Source organism: Hyperolius riggenbachi, chromosome 9 (assembly GCF_040937935.1).
Source record: "Hyperolius riggenbachi isolate aHypRig1 chromosome 9, aHypRig1.pri, whole genome shotgun sequence".
Taxonomy (NCBI): Eukaryota; Metazoa; Chordata; class Amphibia; order Anura; family Hyperoliidae; genus Hyperolius; species Hyperolius riggenbachi.
In genome coordinates, this window is record NC_090654.1 from 294,153,006 (window position 1) to 294,166,072 (window position 13,067).

The 13,067-nt window shown below is 41.6% G+C and overlaps 1 protein-coding gene across 3 annotated transcripts in view; it reads right to left on the reverse strand.

The window, feature by feature from the left end:
- LOC137533378 (lysophosphatidylserine lipase ABHD12-like) overlaps nucleotides 1–13,067 on the reverse strand; it is a 42,032-nt gene that overhangs the window by 13,709 nt on the left and 15,256 nt on the right. For all 3 annotated transcript variants that reach the window (XM_068254775.1, XM_068254776.1, XM_068254774.1), the window contains 3 exons: nucleotides 9,728–9,830; nucleotides 5,890–6,009; nucleotides 4,665–4,695 (listed from right to left, as the gene is read on the reverse strand). In XM_068254775.1, the coding sequence (XP_068110876.1) occupies nucleotides 4,665–4,695; nucleotides 5,890–6,009; nucleotides 9,728–9,830 (254 nt within the window). The remainder of the gene's footprint in view (nucleotides 1–4,664; nucleotides 4,696–5,889; nucleotides 6,010–9,727; nucleotides 9,831–13,067) is intronic.

The following is a 13,067-nucleotide window of genomic DNA, read 5'->3' on the forward strand; positions in this document are numbered from 1 at the left end:
ATGAAGTCATTACAATGTGTGCTACTGCCACTAACACTGCTTAAAGAGGACCTGTACTGTCCGATTTGTACAATAAAAAACATACCAATCGAGTCACTGTGATCTCCTGGATACCTCTTTGCCGTTTACGCCACTCCCCTCCGCGATTCTGGCTTTTAATCGCCAGTTTTACGCAGTGTTTACAAGCAAAAACCATGGCCGCTAACCAGGAAGTGATGTTTTGGTATATATATATATATATATATATATATATATATATATATATATATATATATATATATATATATATATATCATGTTACAGTATACTACAAGTTTTTATTACATAGTGAGCTCCAGTCAGGGATTCTCACAGTTTCTCAGCATGTGCAGCTCCCTCCCCCCTCAGACAAGCTGAAATTGAGAGCAGAGACCTGTCTGTGAGGGATAAACAAAGCACACACACAGCCTGTCTTTAACTTTAGAATTCTGGAGTTATTTTAAGGATTGAAGAGTTAACTTTAAGGTACATACACACGTCTGATTTTTCCAAACCGCCTGTCGTTCGGACGTCAAATCAGGGGTGTGTACAAACGGTTGTTCGGCTGATTTTGACGGGCATTATCAGCCAAACGACCGTTTGTACACACGCCCGATTTGACGTCCAAACGACCGGTCGTTTGGAAAAATCAGACGTGTGTATGTACCTTTAGAGATCTCTCCTTAACTTAACCCATTCAGGTTCCGTGGTTTTCACGAGAGAAATGTTCACCTCCCATTCATTAGCCTATAACTTTATCACTACTTATCACAATGAACTGATCTATATCTTGTTTTTTCCGCCACCAATTAGGCTTTCTTTGGGGGGTACATTTTGCTAAGAGCCACTTTACTGTAAACGCATTAACAGGAAGAATAAGAAAAAAATGGAAAAATTCATTATTTCTCAGTTTTCAGCCATTATAGTTTTAAAATAATACATGCCTCCATAATTAAAACTCACGTATTGTATATGCCCATATGTCCCGGTTATTACACCGTTAAAATTATGTCCCTATCACAATGTATGGCGACAATATTTTATTTGGAAATAAAGGTGCATTTTTTCCATTTTGCATCTATCACTATTAACAAGTTTAAAATAAAAAAAATATAGAAATATTTCATCTTTACATTGATATTTAAAAAGTTTAGACCCTTAGGTAAATATTTACATGTTTTTTTTTTTTTATTGTAATGGTTTTTTTTTTTTATAGTAAACATTTTATTTGGGTAGTTTTGGGAGGGTGGGGGGTAAACAATAGATTTATAATGTAAATGTGTGTTGATTTTAATTTATTTTTATTTTCAGTTGTAGTATTACTTTTTGGCCACAAGATGGCGGCCATGAGTTTGTTTACATGACGTCACTCTAAGCGTAACACACGCTTAGAGTGGCGCATCGGGAAGGGAACGGCCAGAAAAGGCGCAGCTTCCGAGAGAAGCTGTCGCTTTTTCAGCGGGGGAGAGGAATCAGTGATCGGGCACCATAGCCCGATACATTGATTCCCTGGCTACCGAATCCGCGGCCGGGAGTGCGCGTGCACGCGCGCGATCGGCCGCGGGGGCGCGCGGTAGCGCACATGGTTCCTGGACGTAGTTTCTACGTCCAGGAACCAAAATAGGTTAAAGAAAACCTGAACTGAAAATTAAAAGTCAAAATAAACATAAATAGGTCATACTTACCTCCCATGTAGTTTATTCCTCAATCTCTTTCTCCTGTCCCGCGTCCTGTTTGTCCACTGTAATCAAGGGAATTCTCTGTCCTCCATTTTGAAAATGGCCATTACCCCATAACAGCTTCCTGGTCAGCACACTGTTACACTGTAATATCGCCCACTTGATCCATAGAGAAACATAGACATTAACTGGCACATGAGTTGTCCTTTCAGCTATAACTGATAGCAACTGATATATAACTGACAGAAAGTGATTTATTTCAGTTCTGACAAAATGTTGTCAGAACTGGAAGGGATCGTTGTAAGAAGCAAATAGTGAGCTTCTGGGAGTAACTGATGGCAAGGTAACTATGTAATGTTCATTTGAAGTTACCTCCATAGACTTTCATTTTACCTTTCACATCTAACTCGGCGTTTTGGAGCGTTGCGTTTCAACGCTCCCAGGAGCTTTTTCAGGGCTGTTTACAGCCGAAGTTGGCTGTTGGCGTTTCAATGATAGTCAATGGAAAACGCCAACTTCAGCGTTTTCAAAGCGTTTTACAGCTAACTTGTTCACTTATTTTTATAGAAGAAAAAAAAAAAAGGACGTTTTCATATGAGCTGTAAAACTCTTTCAAAACGCTTTGAAAACGCTTTGAAAACGCTATGTATTGGCGTTAAGCAAAGCCTTTTCTACCGCAGCCTCTAGTGTGAAAGAGCCCTCAGTTCAGGTTCCGCTTTAAAGACAGAAGAGTAAACGTTAGGTTTGCCTAAGGTAAAATATTTCCTGAATACTACATGCCTCATCACCATGGTGATCACTCTGGAAACGTTATTAAAGACAGGAGATAAGCTTAGTGAATTGAGGCCAATATCAGCCATACAGACAATCCCCCCCCCCCCCGATGATCTATTGGAGAAAAGGAATAGATTTCTCCTGGGAAAGGAGGTATCAGCTACTGATTGGGATGAAGTTCTATCCTGGGTTACAATTCCTCTTCAAAGTGATCTTCCACCTTTATGTAAAGGAAAAAATGCCATATCATGTATTGTGGCCGTGGTGCACACACCATTATACCATCCCAAGAGGACCTCCTATTTATCTATTCTGTATCCCGCTATTCTGAACATTCTGCAGTATCGGCCGCAGGGACGGATGATGCCAACAAATGCAGCAAACGGGTGTTAGGAAGAAGACCTCTCCGCTCTCCTCTCTGCTCTGTTAGATTCATCAGCGCTCTGCACTTTCCAAGCTGCGATCTACAGAGTGACAAGTCCTTCCCAACACCACTTAATAAATCCAGCAATCGTTACTCATTACAGGCGCAGCTCCCTCGTTCTGCCACTAGAGGCAACACTACCTGAGAAATGTGTTGTGTTATAAGAAAGTTACTTGTCAATAATAGCCCTGTTACTTCACAGTTTAACCACTTCACTACTGAGGGTTTTTTTTCCTTTCTGTACCAGAGCAATTTTCACCTTTCAGCGCTCCTTCCATTCATTCGCCAATAACTTTATCACTGCTCATCACAACAAAATAATCTATAACTTGTTTTTTTTTTTTTGCCACCAATTAGGCTTTCTTTGGGTGGTGCATTTTTGCTAAGAATTGCTTTATTCTAAATGCATTTTAACGGGAAAAGTAAGAAAAAAAAATGAAAAAATGCATTATTTCACAGTTTTTAGCAATTATAGCTTTAAAATAATACATGCTACCATAATTAAAACCCACACATTTTATTTTCCCATATGTCCCGGTTATTGCAACGTTTAAAATATTTCCATAGTACAATGTATGGAGCCAAAATTGTATCTGGAAATAAAGGTGCATTTTTCAGTTTTGCATCCATTACTAATTAAAAGCCCATATTTTAAAAAGTAAAAGTAATATACCCTCTTGACATAAATAATTAAAAAAAAGTTTGGTCCCTAAGGTAACTATATATGTATTGTTTTTAATTGTCTTTTTTTATGCAAAAGTTTTATTTGGGTAATGATGGGATAGTGTGGGAGGCAAGGGGTTAATTTTAAATGTATGTGTAGGACCTTCTATTAAAATAAATATATGTAGGTGTAATTTTACGGAGGCGGCCTGGTGTTGCGCTGATCCACCTTTTGCGCAATTTTCAATTTTCGATTTTATTTGATTAGCCGCACCCAGGCTATGCATATACATAGGTTAGGATTTAGTTAGTGTTAGGCCCCTCCCATGGAGGATTGACTTCTTCGCAGTGGGAGGGACGAGTACTTAATAGGTTGCATGCAAGCTGTTAATGGAAACCAACATCCTCCTCTACTGGTAGACAGGTCATGTGTATGCTCGGTGTGTATTCGACCCCACAAGTGGGGCTTGCACTCTTTTGCAGGTAGGCACTAGTCTGTTTTTAAGTAGCGCTGCTCATTTCCTTGCTATGTACAGGTGTAATTTTACTATTTGGCCAAAAGATGTCCTCCCGCATTATGTCCTGTTAGCGTACTAGAAGTACGCAAACAGGAAGTAATGCGCGGCTGTGTTACTTTTGGTATTACGACGACGCAAGCATCTCATTGATGTCGGCGATCACTGACACAGGGACTTAGATTGATGAAGGGGAACCGTGTTCCCATACATTGATCTACTCACTAACGGGCGGTGGCAAGAACGCACGCAGCGGCCATTTGCCACAATAGACTATTATCTAAGTCCCTGAGCAGGAACTGACGTCCTGCATGACATAGATAATCCGTCTGAAACCACATAAGTGATTAAAGAGGAACTTTACTGAAAGATAGTAGTAACAGATCACAACATGATTGATACTAGCCATGTAATTTGTTCATGTTGTTTGATCCTCCGTGAGCCTGCAGGTCAGCATCTTTACTGCTGGCATACAGGAAAAAAAATGGACAGCAACAACTGCACATTCTATAAACACACCAACTATCAATGTGGCTAAAAGGTTGTTTTTTTAATGCACAACTGTGAATAGTTCTTTATAATGATACTCACTTTCATTAGTTGAACTCTGTGGTCAACAGCCCTGGAGGAAGTTTAAAAAATAGAAGAGTTTTTCAAAAATATTAATAATCAAGTCACTCTTAATTAAAATGCGATAAAATGAACAGGATATATAATGACTGCATTGTCCTTGGCACTAAAGAACACTTTAATTGTCAACTGATATTAGCAGTATTATAATGGTACCCTCCCCTCAACCCACCTCCCACCACCATTACCAAAACCAAGATTATCTTGGTAGTGGGGGGTCCAAAAATCCTTTAGCATGGTTATTATTTGTACTGACGCTTTCCTGCCTGGCTGGAGCCATGTAAATAACCTTAACCATCAGGCTGGGCCTACAGAGGCAAACAAAGTCTCTGATTGGCCACGACTGGCAATGGGATGACTAATCAAAGCCTATGCTAACCTCTGATGGCCTAACTCTACATAATAAGAGTCACAGAAAGCACTAATGAGGCACCAGCAGTGTAACCAGCCAAACTAGGAGGGAAGCTGAAACCATTCTTATCACTGCTGCCACCAAAGCAAGCGTCAGCTGAGCCTATAGAGTGTCCGATTCTAATCCCTTCCCCTTGTGGACTGAACTTGTCACTGCAGTACACTCAGAGGCCAGCAGGGGGTGCACAGGAATGGAATACATTTTACTTTCTGCTTTGTGCAGATTTATGAACCTATAAGCAGCGCTGGGACAAGCTCTTCCATCACCAGAGATTCCAAAGATTGCCCCCCCTAATCTCCTCTCCTACCTTCCCAGTATAGGTAGCAGATGTACCCCCAGTGTTAGGCAGCCCCCTCCTCAGTATAGAAAGCAGATGTGTCTCCAGTATTAAGTAGGTCCCCCCATGTATATATAGCCAGAAGTACCGCAGTATTAAGTAGGCCCCCCTCCCCCACTTAGGTAGCCAGATGTACCCCTGTATTTGGTAGGTCTCGCCCCCCCCCCCCCAAGTATAGATAGGGCTTCTTTTAAACCAAACCATATGATGTTGCCATGGTTTCCAGTAAGCTTTCCAAAAAGTTCTAGCAGCTGCAGACTGAGGTGAAAGGAAGAATAATATTTAAAGTCACTTAGTTACAAAACAACTTGGAAGATATCTACTCTAGAGATGTTTGTACTGATGTGGAGTACCTGTATAGCCTGTGGATGTGAACACAAGAGGTATTTAATCAAGTGGCAATGGTCTCTAGTTATGACAAATAATCCCATAATCACCTGGTCCCTCCGTTGCCATGGAGATAAATGATAATAGGGTTGTTGTCAGAGAGTGCAGCCCGATACCAGCGCTGGTCCTTTCCCTGCGCCTCTTCCCCCATGCTGGCGGGCACGGTATGCCTGGAGGAGCGAGAAGATGTGATTAATATGCCAGCGTCGTCCACCATCGCTGCCACCGCCGCGCTTTGTTCATCAGGCCGAGCAGCGTGCAATCAGACGCGTATCATTAGGTGAACCGTCCTTCAAGTCCCGGCTACGCATACAAAGAGCTTCCTTATAATTAGTCCCGCTGGGAGGGGAAAAATATCCTACAAATATTAATATCCTAAAAATAGACACAAACAAAAGAGGTTTTCCATCATAAAGAACTCCGAGATGAAAAAAATCACTAATAAACTGCCTCTTCCCCGCTAAGAAACCACACAGGCGTTTTATTTTATAGCACTTTAAATACATATATATATATTTTATTTTTTATTTATTTTCGTAAAGGACCAGTATTTCCCAAAAATATAACATTTAAAAATACTTACACAAAAAATGTAAATTTCTCCTGGAGTAAAATGAACTATACATTACTTTTTTTCCTATGTTGCAAGTGTCACTGACAGTAGGTAGAGAAAATCTGACAGGTTTTAGACTAGTCCATCCTCCTCATGGGGATTCTGTTATTTCTTTGTTAACAAAAGCACTTACTGAATAGCGGTTGTTGTTCAGTCCAACTTCCAAAATATTGAGCAAATGAGTAGGGAAGCTGGCTGACAGCTTTGTATAGATCCTTTCCAGAGAGTGCTTTTGCGAATAATCAAGGAAATACTGGTACTTTTGTATTCTTCATGCAGATAAACTTATTTTTGAATGTGAAAAATAAGTATAAATAAGATACTCAGACCCCCGCCTCCCATGAGGAGATAGACTAGTCCAAAATCTGTCAACAACATAGGGAAAACAAATTATAATGTATTTTACTCTGTAAGAAATGTCCATTTTTTTTTGTATGTATTTTAAATTTGACAATTTTTCTCAATTGTGACCTTTTAAGGTTCCCAACGTTTTTGGTCATTGTGTGTGACATTGGTGCCGGATATCTGGGTGCTGGGTAGTAGCAGCGTAAAGTTCTTATGTGGTTTTCAAGTCCTTTAAAGAGGAACTGTCGCAATAATCTTAACATTTAAAACATATACAAATAAGAAGTACGTTTCTTCCTGAGTAAAATGAGCCATAAATTACTTTTCTCCTATGTTGCTGCCACTTACAGTAGGTAGTAGAAATCTGACATTACCAACAGGTTTTGGGCTAATCCATCTTTCCATAGGGGTGTCTCAACATGGCCTTTATTATTTATAAAGACATTCCCTGAAAAAGATTTATACAAAGATGCTGGCCAGCCTCCCTGCTCACCATACAATTTTTTGGCAGTTGGACGGAGCAACTGCCATTCACCAAGTGCATTTTGAAAATAAAGAAATCCGTGTGAACCCCCCATGAAGAAATGGGCCAGTCCAAAATCTGTCGGTTCTGTCAGATTTCTACTCCCTACTGTAAGTGACAGCAACATAGGAGAAAAGTAATATATGGCTCCTTTTACTCTGGAAGAAACATGCTTCTTATTTGTATATGTTTACATATATTTTACATTTTAAGATTTTTACGACAGAGGCCCTTTAAGTACTCTGAACGCTATGACTAAGGGTGCATACACACATCCAATTTGGACTGGCTGATCATTGACCAGTTTTACCCCCTCCATGTAGTATGAGGGTCATTTTGAATACTATGAACAGATTGTGTCGCTATCCTCTCGTACTACACGGAAGGGGTAAAATTGCCCAATGAAAATTGGATGTGTGTACTCACCCTAAAAGCAGCCAACAGTTTGATCAAATTTACCAGTAATGATACCATTCTGACCAGTTACCTTACAATTAATTGAAAGCAGGATCAGGAATGGAGGTTTTTTTTAATCAGAATCAAAAATCAGAAATCTGCATTGTGGGGAATCGATCAATGCTCAATCGATTACTTTTTGACTGGGTAATATAGTTCTATAAACTGAAGTATAATTGACTTATGAATGGAGGGCTATCTCTCCTTTGTCTAAAGGTGGCCACACACGATTCAAGTAATGGGGTATTTTTTTTTTTTTGGGGGGGGGGGGGGGGGGTTTGATCAGACAAATATGACCATTTTAATTTAAAAAAAAAAAAAAAGTCAAACCTTATCCTTCAACCTTTAAAGTGGAGCTGGAGTCTTGCACAGGACAGGAGGAAACCCTAGAAAAATGCACCTTATATGTATTTAGAGAGTTAAGCCTGTCTAATCCCCCCTCATGTGTGACTAATCACCACTGTAATTTGATCTCTCAGCAGTGCCAGCTGGCTGCCTCGACAGAGCAGCTAATTTGTAACACAGGATGTTAACCCCATGTCTGCTTCCATGAGAGAAGGAAGTAGACACACTGCAGATTTATTGCAGGATTAGTATCAGCTGTAACAAAGAAATGTTTTTCTTTAAAGGTTATTATGCTGTTGCGTGTCTGTTAGAGCAGAGAGGAAGTTCTGAGTTCAGGTCCGCTTTAAATGAAGCCTAACCCTAGCCTACCCTCCAATCGGTCATCTACACTATACTCACCCAATACTGTCACCCAAGCCTAACATAGCCTGACTCTAACCTACCCCTAGCTGACTGTGAGACCCTCACCGCTAGACCGCTGAAAACTAACCTTCCCTAAGTTGTGGAGCCCTTTAGGCCAATGTTTCCTTTTCCCAGCCCTGTCCTCAAGGCCCATCAACGGGGCATGTTTTCTGGAAATCCACAGAGGTATTTGATCAGGGACACTAATTACCCCACCTGTCCATGCTTGTGGTTTCCTGTACAACATGTAGTGCTGGTGGGCCTTGAGGACAGGGTTGGGGAACTGTGCTTTAGGTAACCCAGCATTCTGCAGTTATCTGCTCCCATAGTTTCAACTTGTTCTAGTCCTAGTAGCTGTTTATGGGGAGAGACTTATGGTTACACCTCCTCTTCCTGTGATCGCTGCTGCAGGTCACACTCTGATTGGCCAGGAACGCTGGCCAGTCAGCAGTACTTACCTGATCTGCTGCATGCCTGTTCAGGGGCTATGGCTAAAAGTAGTAGAGACACAGGATCAGGAGGACAGCCAAGAAAATTGCATTCTTTAAAAGGAACTAAATATGGCAGCCTGCATATCCCTCTCACCTCAAGTTCCCTTTAAAGAAAACCTGAAAATGAAAAGTCAAAATAACCATACACAGGTCATACTTACCTCCCGTGTAGTCTACTCCTCAGTGCCTTTCTCCTCTCCTGAGTCCTGTTTGTCCACTGTGATCAATGGAATTCTCTGTCCTCCATTTTGAAAATGGCCATTACCCCTTAACAGCTTCTTGGTCAGCACACAGTTAAATTGTAACATCGCCCACTTGAGCCATAGGGAAACATGGACATTACCTGGCACATTAATTATCCTCTCAACTATAACTGACAGCAACTGATATATAACTGACAGCAACTGATATATTTCAGTTCTGACAAAATGTTGTCAGAACTGGAAGGGATCATTGTCAGAGGAAAATGTTGAGCTTCTGAGAGGAACTGACGGCAAAGTAAGTATATAATATTCATTTGCAGCTACATCATGTGTTTGTTTTAAATAATTTTACTCAGTTCAGGTTCCCTTTAAGCCTGTATGGATAGGTGCAACACTGTAGTGAATTAGAGCAGCACAATGGTTTGTAAAAGCGAAATGGCGCCTTCTGCTGCCAAATTGTGTGTGAAATGACGTAATAATACATTTCTCCAGCTGTGTCCGAATTCTCACCAGATTCCGACGGTCACGCCTTCATCCGTGGTGAGGTAGAAATTAGTTGTGTGGTTCAGGAGTGCTTCAGGATTCTTCAAGTCCACAAAGAAAGGAATTTTTACTAAAATAATAATAATAAATTATTAGAATTCTTGGTCTGCATTATTCCATGTTAATGGATACGTGCAGGCACAAAAAAAATGTAAAATCCACTCACCTGGGGCTTCCTCCAGCCCCTGGCAGCCGTCCTGTGCCCTTGCCGCAGCTCCAGTGGCTCCCAGTCCCCTCCGCTGTAGAAGCCGACCTCACCAGGTCGGCTTCCAGGTCGGTTTCTTGTACGTTTCACCGCGCGGGTCACGTGGTCTGGCCGACGTCACCAGGATGGAGCTGAGCAGGCGCAGCTCTGTTGGTGGGCAGAAAAGGGGGGGAATGGGAAATCACTTACAGTGGTGTGAAAAACTATTTGCCCCCTTCCTGATTTCTTATTCTTTTGCATGTTTGTCACACTTAAATGTTTCTGCTCATCAAAAACCGTTAACTATTAGTCAAAGATAACATAATTGAACACAAAATGCAGTTTTAAATGATGGTTTTTATTATTTAGTGAGAAAAAAAACTCAAAACCTACATGGCCCTGTGTGAAAAAGAAATTGCCCCTGAACCTAATAACTGGTTGGGCCATCCTTAGCAGCAATAACTGCAATCAAGCGTTTGCGATAACTTGCAACGAGTCTTTTACAGCGCTCTGGAGGAATTTTGGCCCACTCATCTTTGCAGAATTGTTGTAATTCAGCTTTATTTGAGGGTTTTCTTGCATGAACCGCCTTTTTAAGGTCATGCCACAACATCTCAATAGGATTCAGGTCAGGACTTTGACTAGGCCACTCCAAAGTCTTCATTTTGTTTTTCTTCAGCCATTCAGAGGTGGATTAGCTGGTGTGTTTTGGGTCATTGTCCTGCTGCAGCACCCAAGATCGCTTCAGCTTGAGTTGACAAACAGATGGCCGGACATTCTCCTTCAGGATTTTTTGGCAGACTGTAGAATTCATGGTTCCATCTATCACAGCAAGCCTTCCAGGTCCTGAAGCAGCAAACCAACCCCAGATCATCACACTACCACCACCATATTTTACTGTTGGTATGATGTTCTTTTGCTGAAATGCTGTGTTACTTCTAAGCCAGATGTAACGGGACACGCACCTTCCAAAAAGTTCAACTTTTGTCTCGTCGGTCCACAAGGTATTTTCCCCAAAGTCTTGCCAATCATTGAGATGTTTTTTTAGCAAAATTGAGACGAGCCTTAATGTTCTTTTTGCTTAAAAGTGGTTTGCGCCTTGGATATCTGCCATGCAGTCGGTTTTTGCCCAGTCTCTTTCTTATGATGGAGTCGTGAACAATGACCTTAATTGAGGCAAGTGAGGCCTGCAGTTCTTTAGATGTTGTCCTGGGGTCTTTTGTGGCCTCTCTCTCGGATGAGTTTTCTCTGCGCTCTTGGGGTAATTTTGGTTGGCCAGCCACTGCTGGGAAGGTTCATCACCGTTCCATGTTTTTGCCATTTGTGGATAATGGCTCTCACTGTGGTTCGCTGGAGTCCCAAAGCTTTAGAAATGGCTTTATAACCTTTACCAGACTGATAGATCTCAATTACAGTACTTTGTTCTCATTTGTTCCTGAATTTCTGTGGATCTTGGCATGATGTCTAGCTTTTGAGGTGCTTTTGGTCTACTTCTCTGTGTCAGATAGCTCCTATTTAAGTGATTTTTTGATTGAAACAGGTGTGGCAGTAATCAGGCCTGGGGGTGACTACAGAAATTGAACTCAGGTGTGATAAACCACAGTTAAGTTATTTTTTAACAAGGTGGGCAATCACTTTTTCACACAGGGCCATGTAGATTTGGAGGTTTTTTTTCTCACTAAATAATAAAAACCATCATTTATAACTGCATTTTGTGTTCAATTATGTTATCTTTGACTAATAGTTAACGGTTTTTGATGAGCAGAAACATTTAAGTGTGACAAACATGCAAAAGAATAAGAAATCAGGAAGGGGGCAAATAGTTTTTCACACCACTGTATGTGCCGATTTGTGCGGCCCTGCAGCAAGCCCTTAAAGCTGCAGTGGCCTATTTACAGAAAAATGGCCTGGTCTTTAGGGGGGTATAACACTGCGGTCCTCAAAAGGTTAAGCAGGAGAGAAGAGTTTGCCAAGTAGGCGGAGTTGCTGTGGGATCACAGTAAGTAACCATTTTAGTGGGTGGGGCTGAGACACAGCAGTCAGCTCAGGAAGTCTGTGATCTAGGAAAGGGGCTCTGGGGCCCCAGAAGTTTGTAAGTGCTTTCTTTCACATCATATAACAAAAGAAGATCTAAATAGTTCTACGGTTGAACACCCGTTCTACTGCTGAGTGCCTGGGCAGGACTAGGAAACATCTGTGCCTGAGGTGAGGAAACTTGAAGTGAGAGGATAAGGAGGGCAGCCATTCAGGGATGGCTCTACCATGAAGCCACTGGAATCATGTGGCAACGTCTAGGGGCGGTATTTGGAGAAAGAGTTTGGGCCACTTGTCACCTGCCTCCTCTCTGCTAGTACATGGAGACAACTTTGTATAAAAAGCTGTAACTGGAGTCGTTTGTAAGTTGGGGACTGTCCCCAACTGACAGCGAGGGAGGGAAGTATTTGAGTTTTTTGTTTGTTTAGCCTCTGAAGAAGAATTTCCAGATTATGGAGTTTATTGTGAGCTGTGACAGACAAAAATCCCCAAAGTCAGAGCTTGACGGGTCATTTCCTGGTCAGAGGGGCAAATGAGCAAAATCAGCAGAGAATCAATTACTGCTTTCCCTCACTGTATATACCCGGCTCTATAATGGGGGCCCTATAGCTGGGGCCACTAAAATGGTGGAGATATACGGATAGCACTATAATGGGGGCGCTGTTACTATATACTATAACTAGGACACTATAATGGAGACACTACATAACTGGGCCACTTTCTGCTGCCTCAGGTAAACTTTGAATGATGCAGCACGGTGGCGTAGGGGTCAGCGCTCTCGTCTTGCAATGCTGGATCCGCGATTCAAATCTCAGCCAGGTCAAAATCTGGAAGAAGTTTATATGTTCTCCCCGTGTCTGCATGGGTTTCCTCCGGGCATTCCAGTTTCCTCCCACATCCCAAACACATACAGATAAGTTAATTGGCTTCCCCCTAAATTGGCTCTAGACTACGATACATGCACTACACCATACATACATACATACATAGACATAGGACTATGACAGGGATTAGACTGTGAGCTCCTCCGAGGGACAGTTAGTGACAAGACAATATATATACTCTGTACGGCGCTGCGGAAGATGTCAG